Source organism: Molossus molossus, unplaced genomic scaffold (assembly GCF_014108415.1).
Source record: "Molossus molossus isolate mMolMol1 unplaced genomic scaffold, mMolMol1.p scaffold_m16_p_14, whole genome shotgun sequence".
NCBI lineage: Eukaryota > Metazoa > Chordata > Mammalia > Chiroptera > Molossidae > Molossus > Molossus molossus.
This window is the reverse complement of record NW_023425349.1, coordinates 5,713,240-5,740,572: the sequence shown is the minus strand read 5'-3', so window position 1 is coordinate 5,740,572 and position 27,333 is coordinate 5,713,240. Positions and strand designations below refer to the sequence as shown.

The window sequence follows — 27,333 nt, the reverse complement described above, 5'->3', positions numbered from 1 at the left end:
ACAGACACTCATACATGCACAACATGCACACACACAATGCACCGGTACACACGGGCACGCACTTGCACTCTGCTGATGCCTGGGCTCCAGCAGAGCTGGTTCAGACATGGTGTTTGCACTGGTAGGAAAGCGGAAATCGAAGCTGGCTTTCCCTGCGCCTTCCCGATGTTGGCTTCTTTCTCTGCCCAGGACCGTCAGGTCCGAGCGGCCACCAGAAGCAGGTTCCATGATGATCAGGCAGCCCAGGGTGTATGGAGGAGGTGTCAGGGAAGTGCACAGGGCTTGGGGTGCCAAGGAAGCAAGCAAACGTATCGGGTTTACCTCCACCGGTGCCAGCTCTCAGCTTTTCCCCAAGCCCTCTCCTCCCTCCACGCCCAGAACCAGAACCAGAACCAGATGGAAATGTGAGTGAATAGTGGGCCTGGGGACCATGTGGGCTGAAGCTGGGTCAGGGCGGAGGGAGGAAAACCATCACCCTAGTCCAAAGGTGAGGTGTGCCCCTCTCGCACCCAGGGGCCAGCTCAGAGTCCTGCAGAACTCGGGCTCTGGAGAGCTCCATGGCAGTTGCTTGGGCTCCGTGGGAATCATGACAAATATTCGCTTTTTTCTTGAAACCAGGAGCAACAGCAGAGGCTGGGAGAGTGGGGGCTGCCCCAGGCACCCACTGCAGGCACAGGCGGGGTGATCCTGGTCAGGAGGGCAGCAGCTCCGGGGAGTGGTGGCCAGGGCTGGAGTCTCCTCCTGTGCCAGAGGGGCCCCAGGGAGAGGCTGCCCGAGCTGGGCCAGTGAGTGAGACCCGCCCCTCTTCACTCCCTGGGGCAAGGGGCTTCCCCTTTCTGAGCCTCAGCCTCCTCATCTGTAAAGTGGGGATGATAAGTGGGTTGTGAGGAAGCAGAGGTAGGAAGCGCTTCACCTGGTCCTGGAACCTGGCCTGCTGCTGCTGTCCCTACTGATGCTGCCACTATTACTAGCCACTCACAGGCAGGTCCCTGAGAGGACCCGGCCGCAGCCCTGGCAGCTGCTGGCCCCCAGGGCCCCTCATCTCCCCAGCATGGGGATGGGGAGTGTACCAACACAAAAAGGGGGTCCCTGTCCGCCTAGCTGTGCCATGGAGGCCCCCCTGCACTCCCTGTTCCTGCAGCTCCACGTCAAGGCCAGAGTCTCCCTCCACCCCAGCCGCACCCTGGGGCGGAGCAGTGTGAGGAGGGCTCGTTTGTTTCCGGGGTTCCTTTGGCACATCCTGGGTGAGAGGGAGGGGCGGGGTGCAGGCGTGTCGCCACCCTCTCAGCGGGTCTGTGTCCATCCCGGGGGTCTGTGTCCATCCCGGGGACAGTGCTACTCCGCCTTGGGCACAGCAGACAGACAAAAGCCTGGGCCGCCGGAGCGAGGTGGGGGAGGGGCTCTGGCTCCCAGGCGCGGGGAGACCTCGGACCGGTGCCCCCACCCTCCCTCCTCCCCGCTGTGCCAGTGCCGGCCATGCCACTCTTAGTCACTTCTTTGAGTGAAGTCACTGTCCACAGGGAGCCCCGGCTGGGACCCCCTTCATCCCAGTAACAAATTGTCCCTCCTGAAGGGGCCCCCACTAGGCCTAAGCCGTTTGCTCCCCCAACCCGTCTCTACAGAAAGCTATCAAGATTCCCATTTACAGGGGAGAAACAGGCCCTGCACGCGACATGCTCCTCACGCCCCTACTAAGCGCAGACACTGGGCAGAGAGCTGTCAGCCCCCGGGGGCGTCGGGCTGACAGGGGACAGGCGCAAACTACGACCAGCAGCACTCGAGTGCGGGGCCGGCAAGGTCCCCCGGCCCGGGAAGGACAGCGGCCTCGGGCACAGAGATGGGGTGTCGCCATCCCAAGCTGCACAGCCAGCACCCGGCAGGGCAGGCATCAGACCCCCGCCCGCCCCTCCGGCTCAGGAGCCCCTCCCGACAGGCTGCAAGGATGCACCTCGCCAATCAGCTGGGGCGGGACCCACACAGCCCACGTGGCAGGGGCGGGACTAGGAGCGAGGACCCCAGAGGCGGGTCCGCAGGTCCCCCTGGCGCTGTGCAGGGCTCAGCAGTGTGCCAGTTAGGACTGTCACCTTAGAGGGACGGAAAGCTGGCCCCAGGCAGCTTAAACAAAACTAAGATCATGATATTCATAACTTAAAAATCCAGGGTGGGACTTCAGGCACCACTGGATCCAGGGCTTAAACTACCGCCAAGCCTGGGGCCCTGCCCACCGCTGAGCCAATCACAGTGGCCGCCAAGGAGCTGCGTGCTGATTGGCCAAGGGCTGGGCCACGTGGGGTGGGACTTGATGTGACCGCCTTGGACCAAGGAGCCGGGGAGGTGCTCTCCAAAGGGTGGCGCCGGTTATAACAGAGCTCACGTGTGTAAGGAAGAGGCCCTGCCTTATGTGCTCCACATGTATTATCTCCCCTAATCCTCACAGAAGAACCTTTATTATGCACACTTTATAGGTGAAGAAGCCAAGGCTCAGAGAGGCCAAGTAACGTTCTCAAGGTCACCCAGCAGGAACTCACTCTGGGCCTGTCTCCACCAAGACTCTCAAAGTAACCAGGGCCCATCGAGGTGGCCTGGGCAGCAGGCATTGACCACCCTTTGCCATCGCGTCCCTGTCCGCCTAGCTGTGCCATGGAGGCCCCCTGCACTCCCTGTTCCTGGGCCTAATGTGCCTATCTGGCCCTCGCGGCCTGCCTGTCGCTCACCGAAGCTAAGCAGTCTCTAATCTGGGCTGATCTGATGGATGGTGGCAGGTAGCCATGGAGGTAGCTTCAGAAGGGGCCATTACTGCCCTGGCCTGCGTGCTGGGCTTGTTGGGGTCTTGCTGGGCCTAGGACCCCCTTCCAGTAGCAGTGTACCCGCAGCCAAGAGCCCTGGTGCACTTCGGTTGTCCAGTTGACATGCTACCATGTGAAATCAACATGTCATTAACCATTTATTAATCACCCTTCTGCAATGTATTTTGGAACCAATAAAAAAGTGTATTTCAGGTCTCCCATTTTCCTGGGTCTTAGATAAAACTTCTGGGCCCTAGGCATTGTGGGCCTAAAGGCTAAACAAAACCGGGCCGGGAGTCATCCGTCCATCCGTCCATCTGTTCATCCATCCAGCCTCCAGGGTTTACTGAGCACCTACGTTGTGCCAGACACCACTGTCAACACAGACAACCCCAGCGAGGGACAGGGAACGGCCCAAGCAAGTTCAATCAGCAGTAGTGAAGTGACTGGGCAGCGAGGGGAGGTCCCTATGGGAAGTGGTAAGAGATGAAGGTAAGAGTGAAGACTGGCTTGGGCTTCCTGATGAGGCGGGGAAAGTATTCCAGCCCAGGGAGTAGCACGTGCAAAGACAGTGGCTGGTGAGGCTTGTGGGGGCGGGGACCCGGAGGGGCTCACTGTCCCGGCCCAGCGAGTGCTGGGTGGTGTCTGAGACACGCATCTGCAACTTTTGGTTCCTCAGCTCAGAACTGGTGTTCACATCAGCTGTTCCTCCTTCACCCAGGGCCCCGCCCCTCCTCTGTGAGAAGACATAAATGTCTTGCTTTTTCTTGTGGGGGGCCTTGGTGGGTCTGATGGGGAGACCTCGGCAGAATGCTAATGAAATCAGAGGTGCCCAGGTGGGGGCCAGACACCCTTTAGGGGAGAACTCAGCAAATGCATCCAACCTGTTGCTGACTCTTCCATATTTGACTGGTGCTGGCTGAGGGACAGTCCCCTGCACTGCGGCCCCTGCAGAGGGGGTTGGGGGTATGATGGGGGGCAGGTTGCTTCTTTAGTCCTGGGAGCCTGTGAGACATGGGCTGCACTGGGCATTCAGGGATGCTTCACAGGAGGGCAGGGGCACAGATGGAGCCTGTGGCACGCAGGGCGCTTGGCCCGTCCAGCCGCCCTCTCCAGGTAGGTGAGGTGCGTAGAGGTCCAAGCCTGCTTGTCAGCCACAGCGACCTTGTATGTCCTGTGCCTTGACCTCCTTCCAGACATCATCCCACAGAATTCTCACAGCAGTCCACAAGTGAAGTGCTGTACCGACAGGGAAACTGAGGCACAGGGTGGCAAAATGACTTACCAAGGTCACAGAACCAGCAGCCTGACTTGTGGTGCCTTTCGGTCACAATACCTGAGTCCATGGAATCATTCTGATGGCCCAGTAGGGGTGGGTGCTCTTCATATCCCCACTAGATTTGGGGAGCAGGCAGGTAGCATGGCCCAGGAGATGAGGCAGCTAGACTGACTCTAGCTCACATCACATCCGGGCAAGCCTGGGCAGACCACAGCGACTCTGAGCCTGCTCCCCCTTGTGTAAAGCAAATAGTGACAGTGTCCCCGGCCCTGTTGGTGAGGGCAGATGAGAAAGGGCTTTGAGGACTGGGAAAGGTCCCATGATGTGAAGAGGGGCTGTTTGAGGAACCATCCTGGACCCAGGTTCCATGGTGTGGGCACTGACCATGAACTGCCCCCTTCGTCTCTGCCCCTTTCTCTGTGCCTTCCCGCCCCCGCCCCCAAGCACGTGCAATAGCACATCAATCTCATGTTTTCCGAGAAGCACCATTGGTGGCCGGACAAGATCTATTTGACTCTGAAGGAGAAAGACCAGGAGGGGCTCCTTGGGTCCACATTTCTGCTGCTGTCTATTACTGTTCAATTACACTGAGCCCACAGAGGCACCCAGGAGCTCACAGCCATAGGGCTTGAGACGGGACCAAGCCTAGAAGCCACTGTGATAAGGCTGAAGCAGATATGTGCACAAGGAGTTCTGGGCTTCGGGGACAGGGGCCTTTTCAAATGGCGTCTTGTAGGATGAGTAGGAGCCCACCATTGACCAGTTCGTGCTGCACCACCCTCTGCCTGTGTGGCTTTGGGCTAGCATACCCCTCCCCCCATTCATAGAATGGAATGGAAAGGGCCTGCTCTGCTGAGACTCCCCAGAGGTTATGAGCACTGAGGGTCTCACGAGAAGAAGGTGAAGTATACGTGAGGCCAGGAATGTTCCATGTTGTTGTTTTCCGAGAGGCCCGTGGCTTTGGGGTGCTGGTCCCATGGCACAGGGAGCCACTCCTGTGCCCCTCATCACACTCCCATCTCCTCTCCAAATCCCTCCTCTTTCAAGCTCCCCTGCCATGTCCATCCCCAGCTCTCCTCTGAACCCCCAAAGCTCTCGTCTTCCGTGATAAGCCTGCCTGCTCTTTGATTCCTGACCCCGCCACTGGCGGCTAGCTGGGTGGCCTTGGGGAAGTTCTCAGTCTCGGAGCCTTGGCTTCCTGGTCTGTAAAAGGTGAATACGTGATGCTGTTTATCTCCCAGTGGTGCATTTAGCTTAGGGCCCTGCACAGGAATTGGCCCTCACATTTGCAGAATCCCTCATCATCTCCTGCTCTCTCGCCTCGTACCGGCACTGGGCTTGCTACCTGAGTTCTCGCCTGTGACACCCTGTAGGTAGATCTTCGTTTTGCAGATGAAGAAACTGCGGCTCATTTGGGGTAAGTGGTCATGGCTCTAGGCCGGTCTGATCCCAAAGACCGTGCACTTGGCTGGGGACAGCTAGCTGTCAATTTCCAGAACTTTGAAAGCTGGTTGTGAAATACAGATTTGCTCAAAAGTTAAATTATATAAACGCACAATTACACAAACTGCATTTAAAACAGTGGCCATAGAGTCTCAAAGCTCACCTCTCTCTAGTCATCTGCTTCCATGTGACTGTCACCTGCGCTCTTGGGGTTGTGTCCGAGGCGCCTGGCGGTGGAGGCCCTGTAGGCTGGTGTGCTGCGCATCTCTTCCCGGTGCGCCTTTGTCGATGCCACATTGTAGCTAGAAACTGGCCTTGGTGGAAATATTTACACCCCAGCCATTGGCAAGCATTCTACACTCAGGGTGCAACCAGAGAACTGGTTGTTCAACATTTATCAGGACACCACAGGTTATCATTTTAATTTTTAATTTTTTTCTCTTTTAAATAGCTATTTTTTAGAGAAGTCCCAGGGTCACAGCAAAACTGGGCAGGAATTACAGAGTTCCCATGTGCCCCTTACCCTCGTACACACACACACAGCCTCCCCTGCCCGGACCCATCTGTTACAGTCCATGAACCTCAGTGGACATGTCATTGTCACCCAAAGCCAGCCAAAGTCCATAGGGTTTGGACAGATTTTACATGACAGATACCCACCATGACAGCATCACACACAGGAGTTTCACTAACCCGAAGAATCCTGCGCTCTGCCCACTCACCCTCCCCGCCCTCACCCCTGGAAGCCACGGTCTCGCGGTGGCAGAGGTGAGCCTTCCCAAGCGTCCCGCGTGGACTCCTACAGCGTGCAGCCTCGTCAGACTGGCTCCTCCCCTTACTCACGTGCATTTAAAGGTCCTCCGTGTCTTTTCATGGCTTCGTAGTTTATTGCTTATTGTTAAATAATATCCCATTGTCTGGGTGGACCGCAGTCCATCGACCCATCGCCTCCGGAAGGACAGCTTGGTTGCGTCCGGGTGTTGGCAGTGAGGGATGAAGCTGCTGTAAACTTCCACGTGCAGCTCTCTGGGTGGATGGAAGTTCTCAGCTCCCCTGGGCAAATACCAAGAAGTGTGATCACTGACGAGTTGGTTAGTTTCGTGAGAAATCTCCAAACTCTCTTCCCAAGTGGCTGCACCATTCTGCATTCCCAGCCTCAATGAATGAGGGAGGGTTCCTGGCGCTCCGCGTCCTGGCCAGCACCTGGTGCCGTGTTCGGATTCTGGCCATTCTAATGGGTGTGTAGCTGTACCTCACTGTGGTTTTGTTTCCCATTGATTTTTAGAGAGAGTGGAAGGGAGAGGGAGAGAAACATTGATATGAGAGAGACACATCAGTTGGTTGCCTCCTGCACGTGCCCAGGGCTGGGGATTGAACCTACAACCCAGGTACGTACCCTTGATTGGGAATCAAACCCAAGACCTTTTTTGGTGCACAGGCCGACACTCCAGCCACTGAGCCACCCTGGCTGGCGCTCACTGTTGTTTTCCTTGGCATTTTCCTTACGACATGTGATGTGGGGTCTCATCTGTGTATCTTCTTTGGTGAGGTGTCTGTTAAGGTCTTTGGCCCATTTTAAAATCGGGTTATCATTAAATTTTGTAAAAAAATTTTCTCACGGTAGATCGTCTTAAAACAATTGTTCTGTCGGGGCCAAACTCGCCTTGCCGACATGACTTAGCAACGTGGTATTTCTGTGCAGGAAGCGGAATCTTGTCCCCGTTTTAAATACAGAGGTTGGATCATTCCTCCCCCCACCGCCGAGGCCCTGGGCACGGGTCTGCGCCCTGGCAATGCCAGCTTCTGCTCATTTATTTGCTTGAAGGAGTCAGAATGGAGCACGGCTTTCCTCACATGTACTTGCATGACCTACGTGGAACTTCCCGAGGAACATGCAGTGAGGCGTGGTGAGATGGAAAGAGCCCTGGGCGGGGAGTGAAGCCCACGGCCCCTCTCTGGCTTTGTCGGGACTCCCCCTGTGTCCTGGAGCAAGTCACCCTCCTCTCTGCATCTACAGAGCCAGGCTCAGGACTGGCAACTATTTGCTTCCTTGCCAGAACCTTCCTGAGCTCCTGGCACCCGAAACTGATCAGCCAGGGCTCCTGCGTCCTCCTTAGACAGCGTTCCAAGCCCTTAGGGGGCAGGGGGCCGTGGCGCCCCGAGCCAGCCCTGGTCTGAGCGCATGCACAGCCCCTGCAACTCTGCAGGCTGCTGCCTGGGAGGGAGGGAGCAAGATGCACGCTCAGGAGGAAGGCAGTGTGCTCAGTGGTTAGGGCCTTGGTGCTGGAGCATCAGAGTGTGGGTGAATCCCAGTCCTTCCTCTCAGGCTGTGTGACCTCAGAGAAGTTACTATGACAATGATACCTGCTTCCTAGGGTTGCATGTAAGGATTCGGTGTGTAAAGTGCCTGGCACGTTGGGGGCTCCTTGGGGAGCCCCTTTCGGAATCATGGTAACCACTATGGCTGGCGTCTGCACATGACCCTGGCTGCCAAGCAAAGTCCTTCTGGCTGGGCCAGGCTTCTGGCCTGGGCAGTTCAGTACCCCTCCCCTCATGAGCGCCCCCCATGGGCAACATCCAGTGAAAGGGGATCCCCACACAGACGAATAAGCACGCTCCAGGCCGGTCAGGGAGGTCTAGGGCCGGGCCACAGCACCCACGCTAATGTTTTGGGGTTGCCCTGCAAGCCAGGGAGAAACTCAGAACCTCACGATGGCTGGGCCTGGCCGAGACCAGGGCCTCCCGGAGATCAGAGCTGTTCTGGCCAGTCTGGGACCCCCAACCCAGGCCCTGGGGTGCAGTCAGCACCCCTTCAGAGCTTTCTGGCTAAGGGGGAGTGAGGGGAGGCCACCGGGGAAGGCGCGGCAAGGGGACCAGAAAGCTGCAAGCTCCCTCTGGCACCAGGAGACCCTGCGGAGAGACCGGAGGCAGAAGTGGCAGATGCCTTGTAGGACACGCTTCCCTCCAGATTCTCTGCCACTGCTCCAGGCTGCACTTGACCAGTCTGCTTGTTTGGTTCGGTTATTACCCTCCGAGCCACTGCTGGCGAGTCCTGGTCAGTGGCCCTCACTCCACCCAGCCCGCTGCGGCTGCGGGAGGGAGGAGGATCTGCCTCACCCCGGGGGTCTGAGAGCTGGGTCGGGAGCCCCCAGTGTGCTGGGGTCTCCCCTTCCTGCCCCATGCTGCTCTTCCCCCAGACCCCACATGCATGGGGAGTAGGGGTGGGGGACAGGGTCCCCACCAGCCAGCCGGGAACTTTTAATGTGGGACTTGGCTGGAAAGGAAAAACGACTCTGCCTGTTGGTTTCCAATTCCTGGCCACGTTCACCGAGGCCATTACGGGGCTTATTACCTTCAGGCTGGGAACTTTTTAAAAGCGTGGTTTTGTTCTAAAACACAGAATTTCTGACAGCCAGAGTTAATAAGCCCCCCAAGTGAATTCAGAGGGTATTAATGGGAAAGTTCTAAACAGAATTCCTTCTCCAACGTGTAAGCAGCTCAGAAAAAAACGCTCTTCCCCCAGTTTAAGGGTGAGTGTGGCACTTTGATGTGGACCCATTTCCTTATAAAGCCCCCTCAGAGGAGGGGGAGGGGAGCCAAAACTTAACCTGGAGCCAACAAATTACCTGCAATTTGCAAGCACATGCTCAGCCCATAGGGGCTAAAGGCCGGAAGAGAAATAAATAAATAAACAAATAAATAAACAAGCAAATACATCAATAAGGGGTCAGAGAAGGAGGGAGAGATACAGGGAGGGAGAAGGGGACCCAGAGTGGGAGGGAGAAAGACAAAACCGACCCACTGCAGCCCACTCAGACCCCACGCAGGCGGATGCACCTTAATTCTAGCATGGGAACTGTTCTCCAGACCAGGCTGCCTTTGCAAAGCAAGCCGGTCCTCCGCCCTCGGAGAACAAACAGGAGCTTCTAAAGCAGAGCCTTCCTCTCAGAGCGAGTGGGCCCAGCGTCTACTCCCCACCGGCGAGGTTTGATCTGGGGAGCAGTTCTGGATAAGCGCCGCCTGTGTTGGAACCTTGCCAAGGGCAAGGACGCCCCACATTCCTGGAGCGTCCCCGGGGCCTCACTGCGCTCGGGTGCTTGGGCGGGAGGACCTCAGCTAGGGGACTGGGGTGCAGCTGAGCAGAGGTTCTCTGGAAAGGAGAGGGAGGCCAGGGCTGCCGCAGGTGGAAGCATAGTTAGAGCCAACTTTGGGTGATCTTGGGTTCCCAGTGTGCTTCAGGAGTCGAAGAGGGGGCACATCTTACGGGGTGCTGCAGTCCACAGCCCAGCTTTGTGGCCTTCTCTCTGTGTGACCTTGGGCCAGGGACCTCCCCGCCTCCGTTTTCCCCACCGTGAGATGGGACAGGAGATGGTAGCAGCGTATCTGGCTCCTAGGGTGATTATGTGCGAGAAGCGCGTGTGACGCACGCAGCCCAGATCTTGGCCGCCTGGCACGTGGGAACGCCTGTTACTCACTGGGGTTGGATTTCCGTGAACTTGGTTTCCCAGGATGAGAAGGGGCAGCCCTAGCTGCAACCCGGGCCCTAGCGGAGACCAGGGAGCGGGGGTGGGGAGGGAGGTGTCGGAGCTGGAGGGCAGACAGGCGGCAGGAAGGGGGGTGGGCGCTGCGCCTCGCGCCCCCTCCTCCGCGCGCGCCCAACCCTGCGCGCCTCTCCCGCCCGGCACTCACGCTGGGCGGCTGGGCGGCGGCGGGCGCGGGCCGCGCGGGGCTGGGCGCGCCGATCTATTAACGTCTGTGTGTCTGGGCCGCGGGTCTGCGGCGAGGCAGGCGCCAGGGGCTCGCCTGGAACCAGATGTGCCGCGGCGCCGCTCTGGCCGCCACCGGCGCGGCGCGCTCGCACGCACGGGCTGGCGCGCACATGGCCGGGCGGGGTGGGCGGCGGGCGGCGCGCCGGGCCCGGCACCCCCTGGGTTTCGGGGTCGACCCCCGACCCTCGTGTGCGTAAAAGAACCCCTACCCCCACCCGCGCGCCCACAGAGCCCCGCCCAGATGGGAAGCGCCCCCTGGCACACTGGGCGCCCGGGGTGGGGCCGCCCGCCCGCAGACCCTGTCCCGGGGAGAGAAGGATGGCCTCCCAGAAAACCCGGCCTCCCCAGCAGCCCCCCTCAAGGGCTAGGGACTCTCCCCCGCCCACACAAGTTTGTTTTCTTAAGTTTGTGTGTAAGATTTTTTAAAGTTCTGAGTCAGAGCTTCCCTTAAGATGAAGAGTTTGGGTCATACCGAGAAACGCCAAAACGGGGGAGGGGAGCAGGGAAAGGGCGACGCGAATGGAGGGTTGGCGGCTGTAAAACGCACGGATTCGCATGGATTCGGAAGGCGGCTCTTCGATCACCGGGGAAGTGTGAGGGTTGTGTTGAGGACTGTCCCAGATGGCCACCAAGTCTGCTTCAATCACAGGATGGCCCCCAGCCCTGGCTGCGGGGTCAGCAGCTCGCCCCCACCCCCAGGGTCGCCTGGGGTGCTCCAGTCCTCCCGCCCAGCCGCTTTCCTCTCTGGACCTCAGGGTCCTGTAAAGTGAGGGTGGGCCCCAGAGCTCCCAGGTCGCGCCCCAATGGGCTCTGGTGCCCCGGCAGGGCCACTCCCAGCAGGGGAGATTAGGAAGTGGGGCACATTGGTCCCACCTAGAAGGGGGCGGCATTAAGAGCCGAGAGGAGGGTAGGACAGGACAGGGAGGTGCTGAGGCCGGGCCTCAACAGGGCCTTTGGGGTTGGGGCAGTCCCTGGTTCGCAGCCCTTCCCCCAAGCTTTCCAAAAGAGTGTTTCATAGAAAACCTTTGAAAATATGTGGAAAAAGTGGATTTCCCCAGCCTTGCAGCCTTCTGTTCTGGAAAATGGGGGGCTGGGATGCTGAGTGTATGTGTGTGGGGGGGTGTCAGCGCCATAAACATCAGCACTGAAAGGTGAATCCTCTCTTAGGTGCCTGTGGGTGGGGAAGCGGCAGGTCCTCTAGCGCCCAGGCGCCTGGGGAGGGCAGCGAGCTGGGCAGCCAGAGCTTTGGTCATGGGTCAGTACTGTGGTGGCTGCTTCCTCCAACATCACTGCCATCTTGTTGGAACCATCACAGGCCCACTGCACGAGGAAACCAGGCCCAAAGAGGAACTGGGGCAGGCTCAAGGTCACAGCCTATGGGAGGTGGGATTCTAATCCAGACCTTGAGATCAAATCCCCTTTTCCTTTGGAGGCTCACAGAGCAGGGCGGTTGAGTTGGTGCCAAACCTTTCCGAGGCAGAGGGAGGGTCCAGCGGAGAGGGCATCAGGATAGCCTACTGCCTGAGCCCCGGTCCGGTCTGGCCATCCCTGCCCTCCAGGGCAGGCTCAGCAGACCCATCCCAGGGGCCTCTCCCCCACCCTTCCCTACAGGAAGAATGACGTCCCCCCTCTTCTGACCCTGAGCACCAGCAAAGCCAAGTTGAAGCCTTTCCCAGTTGGGGGATGGATTTCTCTGGCTCAGGCTCTGGCCCCTAAATTTAAACATTTTAAATTTGTTTCTGCAGATGGGAGGGTCAGGAAAGTGGTCAGCTTTTAACAGTTCACACTATCGAGAGTGCATAAAAGTCTTCAGATGTTTGGATAGACAGATAATTGGGAATACTTCCCCATCGGGACCCCAGTCCCATTCATTCATTCATTCATTCATTCAGATATTTATTTGTTTAGTATTTACTGAGCATCTACTATGTGCCAGACACTGTGCCAGGTGCTGAGAATAGAGGCGAGTTCAGACTGAGACTGTGTCCGGGCTTCCTGTCTGATCCTCCTCACTTCTGAAGCATCTGTGAAGGACAGACCCCCAACCCCTTTCCCCAGGCACATTCAGGGCATCAGAGCATCTGCTTTAACCCAGCTTCCCAGGGAGTTCCAAATGGAACTGTCTGCGGACACTCCGTAGTAAAATCTGAAAACCTGCTGCCAGCCCCTCCCCCGGGGTTAGCAAGGTGGTCCTGAGAAGGGTCCCCTGTGCGCTGCCCCTCAAAGTATAAACCCTGGGACACCCACAGGGAGAGGGATTAAGCTCACTGAACCAGACAGTTTTCTAGAGTCGGGTTGGCCGTTGTTTGAGGGTGTGACTGGGCACTCATTAGGGATGCTGCAGCCAGCTCTGTGCCCAGGCTCAGAGTGTGCCCCCCCCCCCAGCAGAGGACCGTCAGATTTGAGGGCACTAGGACCCGTGAGGCTGGTGTGTGGGTGTGGGCAGAGCGCTCAGATTTAAGTGGAGATAGCGGTCAGCTAAGCCACACGCTGGGAGTGGTCTCTGCACCCACACGCCAGCACTCACCCTGACTCCCGCAGGCGCTGGCTGCCGGCTCCCAGAGGTCCCGGAACTCCTCAGCGGGAGAGCACACCTCACCCTGGGTCCTTCCTGCAGCTTCACCTTGGTCTGGAAATGGTTAACAAGGCCACTTTCCTCCAGCTATCGGACACTTTGGGAGCAGACAGACCGGTCCTAATCCCTGCTTCATCACTGCCTGGCTGTGCCACCTGGGTCAGTTACTTCACCTCTCTGAACCTCACTGTCCCCAGCCGAAAACAAAGCTTAATCACGGTGCTTTCCACATTTTAGAGGGCAGGGCGTTATAACCCAGTGCCAGGCACATAATAAAAGTTTGGTAAATTGAAGCCCCCCCCAAAAAAAGGGGGTGGGGAAGTCCTGAGCTGTGGTCAGGAGAGTGGCAGAAACACCCAAGACGGCCTGGGGCTTCGCTGCGCCGACCTCACACTCGCATTGTCCAGCACGCCTGGGGCGCACAATGGGGCGTAAAAGTCTGCGCCACAGCCTTCAGGGCCTCTCTGGGGGCGCAGCGCTGTCCTGAACCAGACCATGGGGGGTCCTGCCAACCTCAGAAGAGGGGCCAGTGGGCACTGCCTTTTTCTTGGGTGCTTTGTTATTCTCAGAGGCTGGAGGCAGTGATTTGCAGTCTGGGTGGACAGCTGGTTGCCCCCCGCCCCAGCCATGTCTAATTGCTGGGTCAGGATCACACTCCTCCCCGCCCTGGGAACCCGGAACAGAGAGGGAGCAGGGAGGAGGAAAATGTGTGTTCTCGGGGCTCGGATCTCACTGGCTGGCACTGGGAGGCCCGTTGCCTTTGCTGTGAGCCCTTGGCCAGGTCACTGCCCCTCACCATGGCTCGGCTTCCCCATCTGCCAAAATGAGGGGCTTTGACGGGTGACCTGTAAGTTTCCTTCAGGTCTGAGTCCTTGAGAAAATAAGAATAATGGGCTTGAAACCCCGGGGCTGCTGGCGGGTTTGTTGCAAACCGACCCACAATAAATGGGGCATCTCCGTCCCCAGCCACCCATCCCCGGAGGTGCTGGCTGTGGGGTTCGAGCAGCCCGGCAGCTCTGAACTGGGAGAGGAACCCACACTGAGCCCTCACCCTGGGCTGGAAATGGTTAACCAGGGCAGCTTCCCTCCAGATACCAGCCCCTTATTAAAATGTAGGTTTTACAATAAATTTGGCACTTGGCCACCAACCTCAGATTAAAACCAGATGCCAACCCCCTTCTTAGACCAAATTTTGAGCAGAGGGCTGCTGTCATCCTCCTCAGTGGCTCCCGACCCCCACCCAGCCTGCGCCCCCACCCCTCCAGGTGCCCCCACTCTCCGGAGCTTGGTTTTGGGGTCTCAGGAGCAGAGCAAACGGGACTGACATGACCAGATGCAACCAGAGGGGCCTGAAGTTTGAACCCCTGGCTCGCGGAGCTCTGAGGCAGAACGCAGGCAAGCCCTGCAGGCTGGCCTTTGACCTCCAGGGCCTTTTCCGCCATGGAGAACAGCTCACACCTGCTCACAATAGCCTCGTCCCCAAACACCCCCACCTGGAGCAGCCTGGGGGCCCCCAGTAGTGCGCAGCCACCTCCCGGCCCTGGCCCTGGTCTCCCACTCTCTGTCACTCCCTGTCGCTCCTCTCCCAGGGTCCTCAAGCATTCGGGGACCTCCTTGTCTTTATTCAATGCCAAGCCCCCTGTCTCTCTCCCACCTCTCCCCCTTTTCTCGGTGTCTTTTTATAACAACGTTATTGAGCCATAATTCACATTCCATGCTATCCACCCACTTAAAGTGTACAACTCCGTGATTTGTAGTGGATTTGGTGGTACAACCACTACCACAGTCAATTTTAGAACATTTTCATCACCCCAAAAAGAAACCCTGCACCCTTTAGTCATCACCCTCTAAGCCCTCCTGTACCTCCCCGGCCCCTGGCAATCGATAATCTACTGTCTGTTCCTGTGGATGTGCCCATTCCGGACACTTCATGTACGTGGGATCACACATTATGTGGCCTTTTGTGAGTGGCACTGGCTTCCTCCGGTCAGCACGATGCTTTCAAGGTGCATCCACATTGTAACGTGGTCAGTGTTTTGTTCCTTTTCAGAGGTGAATAATATTCCTTAAAGGAGATGCTTCCTTTTGTTTTTCTATTCAGTTGACGGGCATTAGGCTGTTTCCACTTTGTGGCTGTTGTGAATAATGCATCTGTGTGCAAGTGTTTGTGTGGACATGTGTTTGCATTTCTCCTGGGGCTTCCTAGGCAGGGAATTGCTGGGTCACATGGTAACTCTATGTTTAATGTTTGAGGAACTGCCAGACTGGTTTCCAAAGAGGCTACACCCCTTTACTTATTATTATTATCATCATCATTATTATTATTTCCAATCCTCACCCGAGGACATTTTTCTTTTTAATCCTCACTTGAGGACATTTTTCCATTTTTTTGTTCAGAGTGGGAGGGAGAGAGAGAGAGAGAGAGAAACATTAATGTGAAAGGGACACATCAAGTGGCCGCCACCCACATGACCCAACCAGGGCCGGGGACAAACTGCAACCGAAGTATGTGCCCTTAGCGGGAACCGAACCCGGGTCCCTCTGGACTACAGGCTGACGCTCTAACTGCTGAGCCAAACTGGCCAGGGCCCGAGGACATTTTTTTCCTATTTATCTTCAGATAGAGTGGGAGGGAGGGGGAGAGAGAGAAAAACATCAACGTGAGAGGGACACATCGACTGGTTGCCTCCCACACAACACCAACCGGGGCTGGGGATGAACCACCAACCGAGGTACGTGCCCTTGACTGGAATTGAACCCGCAACTCTTTGGTCCATGGGCCGACACTCTAACCGCTGAGCAAAACTGGCCAGGGCAAGGCTACGCCACCTTGCATCCCCACCAGCAGTGCATGAGGGTTCCAGTCTCACATTCTTGCCAACATGTGTTGTTATCCGACTTTTGATTCTAGCCATCCTGGTGGGTGTGAAGTGGAATTTCACTGTGGTTTTGATTTGCATTTCCCTGATGGCTAGTGGTACTGGGCGTCTCATGTGCTTATTGGTCATTTGAATGGTTTTTCTTGGAAGGATGTCTCTTCAGATCCTTTGCTTGCTTATTTATTTATTATTTTTTAGAAAATTCTCACCGAGGGTATATTTTCCCCCCATTGATTTTTAGAGAGAGTGGAAGGGAGGGGAGAAGGAGGGGGAGAGAGAGAGAGAGAGAGAGAGAGAGAGAGAGAGAGAGAGAGAGACATTGATTGGTTGCCTCCCACACAAGCCCCATAAGCCCCAACCTGAGCTGGGGATCGAACTTGCAACCCAGGTACATGCCCTTGACTGCGAATCGAACCTGCAATCCTTTGGTGTGTGGGCCTGCGTTCTAAGCACCGAGCAACGCTGACCAGGGCACCTTTGCTTGTTTTGAAATTGCAGTATTTGATTTTTTTATTGTTGAGTTCTGCGAGTTCTTTGCTTTCTATATACAAATACCCTATCAAATATATGATTTGTAAATATTTTTACCGTTCTGTGGGTTATCTTTCCACTTTCTGGATGGTGTTCACAAAGAGTTTAATGTTGATGGTGTCAGATTTACCTTTTCTCCTGCAGTTGCTTGTGCTTTGGGTATCACATCTAAGAAATCATTGTCTGGTCCCTTTGAGGGTAAAGTTGAGACTTCAAATCTTCTTCTGGAAGGAGCATTCCTTCATTTATACAGTCATTCATTCAGAAATGTTTTTAAACCAAACTTCTTGTTCAGTCCTGGAGACAGAGCCGTGACGAGCAAACCCAGTGCCCGCGTTCCTGGAGTTCGGACTTGAATGAAAGACACGGCGTGAAGCAGACAACCGAATCAGAGGAGTGGCTGATTGCAGATGTGCGGGAAAGGGACAGGCCCAGGAGCCTACATGAGGAGACCCACCCTGGTCTGGGGGCTGGAAAGGCTCTCAGGGCAGAAAATTCAGGCTCAGACTAAAGGCCTGGTTAACATTCAAAAGGGGTGCAGTGTTCCAGGCAGAGGGAACAGCATGTGCAAAGGCCCTGAGGTGGGTAGGAAGGGGCTCGTGCCGTCTGGTAAGGCAGATCCCCTTGGGCCACTGGTCCGGCTGCTGGGAAGTGCAGTGGCCCCATGGAAGCGTGGGCAGCAAGCCATGTCCTTTGTTTGTTTGGTTTTTTTATTTATTGAGATTAGAAGTGGGGAGTTAGATGGAGAGAGAGATAGAAACATTGATTGGCTGCCTCCCACATGCCCCCCACTGAGGATTTGGCCCACAACCTGGGCATGTGCCCTGACCGGGAATCGAACCGGTGACCTCTTGGTGTGTGGGTCGACGCTCAACCACTGAGCCACACTGGCCGGGCTAGCCATGTCCTTTGTAAGGGAGAGACCAAAGACACCCAAATGCCGCCTCTAGGGCTCTGCCCAGGTTTCTAGGGGACATGCAGGAACCTTCCCAGCCTCTTCCAGATTCCGGGGTCAGCTCGAGCTTGCCGAGACCTTCCTGTAGACACACTGGTCACTGGCCTTGGGGCTGGGAGGGTGTAGGGGTGCCGTGTCCCAGGCTGGGGTGGCCCGTGAGCCCAGCTTCTTACATGCTGCTCTGAGGCCTGTGAGCCGGAGCGTCCGCCCCGGGGAGCTGTCTGACTCCGCCCCCCAGTGCGTCATCCCTCCTCACCTTCCTTCCTGAGATGTTTGCTCCTTGTCCAGACTGGTAGCTATAAAAACGTGTCAGCACCTTGGGTTTTGTTCAAAATTAATGAGGTGAAACATCCTTGGAAGGAGGAGGGGACAGTGGCTGGCAGTGGCTGACTCCCCTCTCCGGCCCCAAGCCCCCTCCTCCTGCCCTGTGGACATGATCTCACGTGACTCAGCACTGACCAGCTTTCCCGGCTCTGTAAGGAGGACCCTGGAGAGGCTGAGGACAGAGGGAAGCTCTGCAGCCTCTCCACACCCTTCCAATGCCTCCTTGTTCATTCATTTGTTCATTCATTCACTCGATGCTAAAAAATATTTGTGAAGTTTTCTCGGGTCAGGCCCAGTGATGGGTCCCAGAGAGACGGAAAGCAGTAGGTTTCACTTGCTGCCTGACAAATGACCCCACACTTACCCTACAATGACAGAGCTACGATGGGGCGGGGGGGTCCAGGAAGGCTTCCTGGAAGAGGCAGTACATCTGCTGAGACCTGAAGGTGAGCCCGAGGGAGAGAAGTTGCAAGCCCAGGAACGGGTTGAGCAGGGTCCACAGTGCACACTGATTTCAGAGAGGCCGTGAATCCAGACGGCCGCCCTGAGATGGCCCGAGGACCCCAGTGCTGGCTCTGCCTCCTGGGGTGACCTGGGTGGCCTGGATGGCTCCACCCAGTGGGTAGAACCAGAAGGCCCTCAAGAGAAGGTCTCCATCCTTCTGTGGTGTCCACCAGTGATTTTCCCAGGGCTGGGCTGGGGCCAGGGCTACCTCCTCCTTCTCCCCGGCAAGTGGCTACCAAGGGTGTCGTGAGAAAAGAAATGGCCTGGGGTTTGCAGGCAGAGGGCCTCGGTCACTGTGTGACCCTGGGCAGGTCCTGGCCCCTCTCTGGGCCTCCCTCCGTCTTCTCTGTAAGACAGAGAGCCTGCCTGCTCCTCTGAGGTTGGGGGGTCTCCTGGGAGGTGGCGCTGGGAAGTCTGCCTGTGTGACCTCACCAGAGGAGCTGAGGCCCCCTGTGCCTTGTCCCTGGTTCCTGAGTGTCCAGGACCGAGGCCAGCTTGGCCGGAGATGAAACCAGCTCTTGAGCCCCTTGCATGGGACTCTGGCCGGGCTGGGGCTGGTCTCCGGGGGACACCCCCGAAAGCCTGGCATAGAGGCCTATAGAACCCTGTTTCTGTTTCTTCCTCCTCCTTTCTTGCTTTAAATATCGCTGACCAGACTCCATTGCAGGCTTGATCTTGGTCCTGTCCGCACAGGTCTCAGGCTGGGCAGTCGGCACGCCTCCCCCTGGAAGCCCCCCGGTCTGCATGCCTGGGAACTCCTGAACATACCCCAGCTCCAGAAACGCTTCTGTTGCCTTCAGCCCCTCCTCCTGGTTGCTCCATGCGCCCCAGGACCCCGGAGAGACTCAGACACTAGGCCTGGGGTGGGTGCTCAAAGCCTGCGCCAGTCGGCAGGAGCCTGGGTGCCGATCGGCAGGTTCAAATCCCCGCCCCGGCCTTGACGGGCCACGTGGCTTTGGTGTTGCTTGACCCCCATGCCTCTGTCTCCTCATCTGTAAAGTCGGGCTAAAGGCCCCCCTATGGGGTTGTTATGAGGGTCCAAAGAGGTGGTTCCTGTTCCTCCCATTTCCCAGTGCAATTCCAGAGGCTGGGCGGGGACAGAGGGTGCCCCCACCGCCACCCTGCCTAAACCAGGCCTCCCCTGCATGTCCCCCCTAGTGGCACCCCGTCCTCAGAGATGCTCAGGGAGCAGTTGAAGATGAAGTTTCCAGAATTCCTGTCTGAACCCTGCTCCCCGGGGTCCTTCAAAGGAACCCAAATCTCTCCCAGGAGACCTGGGGGTGTGGGGGAGGCGAAGCCTTTGCTGGCCTCGCTGCGCCCCCCACTTCCACTTCCTTCCTAAGACTTTCCAGTCTGTAAATATTCTGCAGCCTCGGAGCTCCTTTGACCGGGCCCGGCGTTAATTTGTTAAATCCACATCAAGGTCCTGGGGGCCCGTTGTTTATTTTTGTGAACGTGTTGGCAGAGATCACGTTGGGGGGGAGGGGGAGGCTGCTGATTTGGTCAGAATAAATGCTAATTAATAAAAGTTATTTATTTGGGTTGGAGCTCGCCCTGGCCCTGGGGTCAGGCGCAAACTGACTATTTGAAGCAAAAACAAATAGAGAGTGTCTCTCCACAGCTTGAGAAAGGCAGGGACGAAGAGGCTGGGTTTATTTGTCTTGGGAAGAATTTGCAGTTAATTCCCTCCAGACTATTTAGGCCCTTAAATTACATGGAATAGGAAAAACCATGGGTGCTGGGGAGAGGAGCCAGGAACACTTGATCATTTGGCTGAGAGCAGAGTTTTTAAATGTCTTTGGCCCGAAGTCAGCCAAATAAATGGTATGTGTGAAATAATTTAATGGCAGAGGACTGTGCACCAGTCATTTTTTTTTCCATTGTAATATAATCGGGGACGAGGTAATTTTGGTTTTGAGGGAGAGAGAGCGTGCAGCCCCCCCCCCCCCCATGCGTCTCTCTCCGCCTTGGTTGAGCCGCTCACAACAGCATCTCAGCAGCCAGGGTAAATGGAGGCGGTTTGGGGCTTGCTTTTTAATCCCAGAGAAAAGCAGAACTTTCACTGAAGGAAAGGAAACTGGGCACAGCCCAGCGCAGGCCGAGCAGGCCCCAGCTTCGCCAGCCTGAGGCTCAGAGAGTGTTTATTTTCCGAATGCTGTCAGCCCAAGCGCAGTCCCCCAGGGACGCACACGCCCACCACAGTGCATTTCTCAGGAGGTGATTCAGGAACTTACGGTTACAGCACATCCTCTGGGAAGCAGAGGCTGCCTGGGAGCCCTGGCTGAGGCCAGAGCTCTGGGTTCAAGTTCTGGGTCACCTCTGAGATGCTGCCTGGACCCTCCTCAACCTTGGCTGCCTCCTCCGCCGAGCACAGGGACTGTGACCACCTTTCTGCTGCGGGTTTGGGGACGGAGGAAGGGCCTCCTCTTCACGCACCACGTGGCTCGCTCACAAACAGTAACGCTAAGGGCAGCGAGCATTTCGCTGGCAATTACCATGCTCTTGACACTGAGTTAAATTCAGCTCCTCACGGGGACTTGGTGCGACCTTGGGCAAGCCACTGTCCCGCCCCGCTCCCAGAGGTGAGCTCTTCAGAACAAAGAAGTGCCCAGCCCTGGCTGAGTAGCTCAGTTGGTTAGAGCGTCCCCCCAATATGCCAAGGTTGTAGGTTCGATCCCTGGTCGTGGCACATGGAAGAATCAACCAATGGCCGTGGCTGGTTTGGCTCAGCAGTTCGAGTGTCAGCCTGCGGACTAAGGAGTCCTGGGTTCAGTTCCAGCCAAGGGCAGGTACTTCGGTTGCAGTTTGTCCCCAGCCCTGGTCGGGTTGTGCGGGAGGCAACCAGTCAATGTTTTTCTCACATCCATGTTTTTCTCTCTCTCTCCCCTTCTCTCCCTCCCACTCTATCTGAAGATAAATAGAAAAATATCCTCAGGTGAGGATTAAAAAACAAAAGAAGAATCAACCAATGAATGCATCCTAAGTGGAACAACAAAATCGATGTTTCTCTCTACTCTCTCTCTCCCCCCCCTCTCTCTGAAATCAATAACAATTTTAAAAAGCAAAATAATGTTAGTTTTTTTAAAAATAAAGGTGCCCAGTGTGCCCTTCCCGTGAGCAAGGATGGGGGTCAGGGGCGTCCATGCACCGTGAGATGCCGTGAACCTGGAGACCCCTCCCCGTGGCGTGTCCCAGAGCCAGGGCTGAGAGTGTGACAGACCGACGCATCGCCTTCCTTAGGAGGGAGGTGGATGAAGGAGGAGGCCCCACGGAGACAGGCTGACACCGGCCAGCCAAGCCTTCCACAGACAGGGCCTCCGATCCCAGCCGCATGACCTTGGGCACGCCACTCAGAGCCTCAGTTTCCCTGTGTGTGAAGTGGGCGGGGTTCAGTGGGGGGGTCCGGCCCAGTCCCTCGTGCTGGGGTCAGAGGGGCGGTCTGGGGCTGGGGGGCAGTGGTGCTTCTGTGTGGCGGTGTCTGCTCCAGGTCCTGCGGGTTCCGTGAAAGCCCAGAGCTGTTTCCTCCGGCGGAGCAAGTGCCGCAAAATGGTTTTTATTTAAACACCCTCCGTTTTGAATTGCTCAGAAACTTCCCGAAAAAGTCTCCTTTTTTGGCTGAAATGCCTCCTGCGTTGGGTGTGTGCCCAAGCAGCTCTGACTGAAGTTCGGGGGGAGGGGGCACGGATTCTGCAATGGCTGGTGTTCCAGAAGCTTCCGTCCCGCTTGGGCTATTGATCATCACCCAGTTTTCAGCACATGGGCCCTTGTTGTTTTGGTTTAAGGTTTCTTCCCGCTCAAGGGGGCGGGGACCGGGGGCGGAGAGACATTCCCGTCCATCTTCGCCTTCTCTTGGAGGAAAGGGGTGAGGAGTGAAGATGGAGCCGGTCCAGGGGGGGGGTGCCCGCGGGGCCACCCCCGCCCTGCCCGCCCACCCCGCGTGCGGCCCAGGTGTTTGCAAGTAGGTGCTACCCACCTGGGAAAGTCTCTGAACGGAAACTGTTGCCAAAACGTCTCCACCAGGGTTTCTCACCTTCAGCACCGTGGACGCTGGGAACCAGATCCTCCTGTGCCAGGGGGTTTGTCCTGTGCAGTGAAGGGTGTTGAGCAGCGTCCCGGCCTGTTCCCGTTCCGTCCTAGTCCTGACAATCAAAAACGTCTCCAGACATTGACAAATGTCCCCTGGAGGCCAAACCGCCCTCTGTTAAGAACCATGGTCCAGACCCAGCTGTGAGGTCATCATTTCTCAGGCGGCCTCCCTAGTTCCTGCCTGGCGTCCCCCAGGCCCCCCACGGTCACTGACCAGCCTCACCGAACTAGTTAGCCTCGGACGGAGTCAGTCGGCGGCTCAGCAGTCAGTAAGCCCGGCTAACCTGCAAGTTTTTTGAAAGTAGGAATTGGGTCGTGTCCACTGCAGGACCCGGAATGCTCTAGACGCTCAGCTGAACAAATGTACGTCCCTGTGCGAAGAACATAGGACGCACAAAGGGATGTGTCGCTGAAGCAAAAATACAGGTACGGACTAGACTCTGAAAGGTTGACAACATACTCTATTGGCCAAACTGCGCAAAACAGGCTTCCCCTACCCTGCTGGCGGGAATTTGGCCACATCTAGCGTCGCACCCCCTGGCCCGGCAACCCCACTTCTTGGACTCCGTCCCCAACACGCACTGGCAAACACAGAAGATCGTGTTTGCTTGCAGGTGCGCTGCGGCGTTTTTTTGGTTGTAAAAGATCGGAACATGCGCGCGCCCGTCACTGGGGCACCAGTGAGTGCCCCGCAGTGAGTCACACCCCAGTGCCCTGGGGCTGCGAAAGGAGCCAGGACGGTTTCTGCGCACTGGACGAGGGGTCCCCGGGACACATCCTTCAGTAGGCAAAAGTGGGTGCAGAACACGAATGCTGCCTGCTGCTGGAAGAGGGGGAACACATCGCACATATTTTATTGTATTTGCAAAAGGCAGCGCCGGAAGCATAACGCCGAATGGACTGAAGAACTGGGTCCCCAGTGGGGGGAGAACAAGTGGAAAACAATCCAAAGAGAGAGGGTGAGGGTTGCTGTCCTGAATGGAATGGTATCTGGAATATTATTAAATAAAAATAGGGCCCTGGCCAGTTTGGCTCAGTGATTAGAGCGTCAGCCCGCAGTTCAAAGAGTTGCGGGTTCGATTCTGGTCAAGGACACGTACCCCAGTTGCAGTTCATCCCCTGCCCTGGTTGGGGTCGTGCAGGAGGTAACCAGTTGATGTGTCTCTCACTCACATCAGTGTTTCTCTCTTTCTCTCCCTCTCTTCCCTTCCCACTCTATCTGAAGATAAATGAAAAAATATCCTCGGGTGAGGATTATAAAAAATAAATAAAAATAGGCCCGTCGAAGCACCAGTGTGTGCAGTGTGACCTCATGCCTGTACATTTTCTAAATGCACGTTTGTAATCTTGTAAAGCAAAGGCAGTGGAGCTGGGGAGAGGGAAGTATTTGCTTTTACATTATACCCCTCTGTGTTGTTTGAATCTGTTGCTGTGACAAGCAGTGATATTACTTTGTTATTAAAATATACATTTTTAATAAGAACACTGGGTATACAAGGAAGTGCTGAACTGGGCAGTGTTGCTTCTAAGTGCCAGGTGAGCTCAGTGGAGGGAAGGGGGTTCCAGGTGGAGTCAGGTGGTCAGGGAGGACTCCCTGGAGGAGTGGGCAGTGAGCTGGGGCCTGGGAAATGAAGGGCCGGCATTTCTGCTCCTGGATAACATTTAAATGTGGAACTAGTAGCTGAACATCCTCCTTCCTTCCCCTCTCTAGACTGGGCGTGGCAAGGACAACAGCACCTGTCTACAGGATTCCTGCGCCCACTCAGTGATCTTTGGGTGCTAACGTGCCTGCGTGCAGCGGGCCCTTTGCACTGTGATTCTTACTGCTCATTATTATGTATTATTATAATCAAACAACAAATATCAGTGGAGGGCTTACCATGCGCTAGAGCCTGGACCAGGTGCTAAAGGCACTCAGGTGTCTCCTGGTCAGGTGCCTGTCCCTGGCTCCACAGGACAGCGGACTGGTTGCCCTTGTTCACCATTGTATCCCTGCGCCTGCCACAGCAGGTGCTCAGTGAATGCGTGTGGAAGATGAATGAATGCAGAATGAAGGAAGCAGTGGATTAAAGGGACGGTGCTCCTGCTCTTGGGGCCGGACCGTGCATCCGCAGAGGGAGACCCTAGTAAAGAGCTCAGTGGAAACTGCTGAACAGGAGCCTGAGTGCAGGGCGGCCTGGCTGGTCTGGGGACGCTGCAGACACCCACGCACACGCGCCATCCACCGCCCTGCTGACCCTCTCTCGTCCCCGCAGGTGAGTGTCCCAGCCCCGGGCGCGGCGGGGCCACCAAGCGGAAGAAGAAGCAGCGGCGGAACCGCACCACGTTCAACAGCAGCCAGCTGCAGGCGCTGGAGCGCGTGTTCGAGCGCACGCACTACCCCGACGCTTTCGTGCGCGAGGAGCTGGCCCGGCGCGTCAACCTCAGCGAGGCGCGCGTGCAGGTGAGCCTGCCCATGCGTGGGCCGCCGCGGGGCCTGCAGCCCCATTCATTCAGGGCTGGGGAGTTGTCCAGGTGAGATGTTTAAGAGCAGAAACACCTGAGGCCGGGAGGGCTGAGGTTCAAATCCAAGCCCTGCCACTTCCTCGCGGCGTGACCTGGAACAAGTTACTTAACCTCTCTGTGCCGTAGGTGCCTCCCTGGAAAATGAGCATCACGCGGGTCTATTTTATAGGGCTCTTCTGAGAATGAAAGGGCTTACTATATTTGTAAAGTGCTAAGAGCAGTGCCCGCCACACTGGTGTTGGTACGTAAACGTCATCTAAGCGTTGCTCTGTGCCGACTCTGAGCTGAGTACTCAGCATGAACCTCTCTCCTAACCTCACAACAGCTAAGTGCTCACTTACGCATGCTTTCACTCATCCACGGGCCCATTCTCCAACACACACGCATCCAGCAGTAGGCACCACCTCTCACCCCCATTGTACAGATGAGAAAACTGAGGCTCAGAGAGGTGAAGCTGCCAGTCCAGGGTTGTAGCAGAGGAGGCACACGCTGGGTTCAAAAGGACGTGGGTCCTCCTTGTAGCCCGCTGCACCCTGCTCACCACTGTCCTACGCCCAGGTCTGGTTCCAGAACCGCCGAGCCAAGTTCCGCCGAAACGAGCGGGCCATGCTGGCCAACCGCTCCGCCTCCCTGCTCAAGTCCTACAGCCAGGAGGCCGCCATCGAGCAGCCCGTGGCTCCCCGGCCCACCGCCCTGAACCCAGATTATCTCTCGTGGACAGCCTCGTCCCCCTACAGGTAAGAGCCAGGACCCAACCCGCTCAGGGCAGGAGGAGCCGCAGTCAGGGCATCTCATGGGACATGTTAGGGCCCAGGCTCCTTTGAGCACCTGAAGAGACCTGTGAACGGGGCTCAGGAGCCCCTGGGACTGGGATCCGTCAAGAGGTACGTGGGCAGGTGTGTGAATGTGTGCTGGTGAGTGTGCACAGGTGGGTGTTGCAGGAGCATGCTGTGTGCTGCCTGAGTGTGAGCGATTCCACATCAGTGTGTGTGCATGACTGTGAGTGTGCACACGTGTCTGTGAGTGCACAGGAGTGCATGCGTGCACTCGCATACATGTGTACATGAACGTGCAGGAAGACGAGAAGACGAGGCCTATCTGGAGGGAAGGAAGAACCCAAGTCACTCTTGGGCAGTTGAAACCGCAGGATTTCTGGCTGGCACGAGGGCCCTGGCATCCTGTGTCCACCCTCCCGGCCAGAAATGGAGGCTGGGAGGGCTGAGAGAATGGCCTCCCTGTCCTGGGGACCTGGCTGGGTCCCGAGCCAAGTTTAGGGGCCGTTTTCCCCTGGTCACAGCTGGAAAAGGCTCCGAGGTGGCAGGGCAAGACAGGTGGGGCTGGGGAGCTGGGTTTGTTCCCCACAACCCTAGAGGGCGCCATCCGCCCCTTCGTCTGTGAGCAGCTCTGCCAGACCTCTGGTGAGATCCAGCAGGTCAGCTGTGGGATCGGAGTCCTAGTGATGCTTAATGACGTCTGGCATCTGTCCCAACGCCCTCCCTGCTCTGTCCTCACCTCACCGAGAGGCATCCTTACATACAGGTGTGTGCTCACTCACCTGGGCCTGGTGGGCACCAGGCCCCACGAAGGTCTCAGGGAGCTCCTGGTCCAGCGAGAATTCCCACACGCGCAGGGGTGGCTCCGTGCCCCAGAGCTGGCGGGGTGCTTCTGACTCCTCCCAAGTCTCCGGCCCTGTCACCGCCCCTGGAGAAGGTTTCCCGGGAGAGCAAGCGGAGGAGGGGAGGCAGGAGGGCCTGAGGCTGGGGCCGGAGGTGCTCTGGGCAGCGTGCCAGCCACGCCAACCATGTCCTTACGTCTTATGTCGCCCCCAGTACGGTGCCGCCCTACAGCCCTGGAGGCTCAAGCCCAGCGACCCCGGGGGTCAATATGGCCAACAGCATCGCCAGCCTCCGCCTCAAGGCCAAGGAGTTCAGCCTGCACCACAGCCAGGTGCCCACAGTGAACTGACGCCTGCCCGCCGGGACAGCTGCCTCCCTGGTCTCCAGCAGAAGAGGGCAGACACGCAGGAAGGCGACCTCCTGTCCCCTGTCCCAGGACAGGCTGGGTGGGCTCTCCTGGCCCCTCTCTCCAGCCCAGACTGCTGGGCCTGAGAGGCTGCGAAGACCCCCGAAGCCTGGCTCAGCCCCTCGTCCGCGACCGCTGGAGACTTCGGCCCACGACCCTTGGAGGGGTCGGGCCAGAAGGTGAAGCAGGAGCTCACCAAGGACCTCACTTACTTTGTGTATTAAAACCAAATAGTTTTTGTCTTTAAGAAATAAAAAATTGTTTAAACCCAAAGAGGTTGTGGGAGGGCAGATACAGGCAGCGGACCAGTTGGGGGACAGCCACCTGGGGCCCCGCGCTGGCGACAGCAGCCATGGAGGCAGCCCTGGGCCAGGCCTCGAGCTGCGGCTGCAAGGCCAGCTGCCCTCATTTCTGTCTTCTGGACCAAGTCCTCCATCACCCTGCGGAGCCCGGGGGTGGGGAGTGGGGAGACCTGCCCCAGACCCACGGACAGAGGTGTGTAAGTGACTGTGAGCGGGAAGACCCTCCCTCTGGTCAGGGGGTGGCCCCCCTGCCTGTGGCAGGGAGCAGGGTGGGGGGCCATGGACTGCCAGAGGATGTAGGGGGCAGATGCTGGAATTCAGTTTCTTGCTTTGGGGCATACAGAAAGTGTGGGGCCCCTCTGAGCATTTGACT

General features: G+C 57.0%; 1 protein-coding gene across 1 annotated transcript in view; it reads left to right on the top strand.

The window, feature by feature from the left end:
- PRRX2 (paired related homeobox 2) overlaps positions 1-26,928 on the top strand; it is a 41,281-nt gene extending 14,353 nt beyond the window's left edge. The window contains exons 2-4 of the mRNA XM_036261742.1: positions 24,387-24,574; positions 25,195-25,373; positions 26,466-26,928. Of these exons, the coding sequence (XP_036117635.1) occupies positions 24,387-24,574; positions 25,195-25,373; positions 26,466-26,601 (503 nt within the window). The 3' untranslated portion in view covers positions 26,602-26,928. The remainder of the gene's footprint in view (positions 1-24,386; positions 24,575-25,194; positions 25,374-26,465) is intronic.
- Positions 26,929-27,333: the final 405 nt, after the last annotated feature.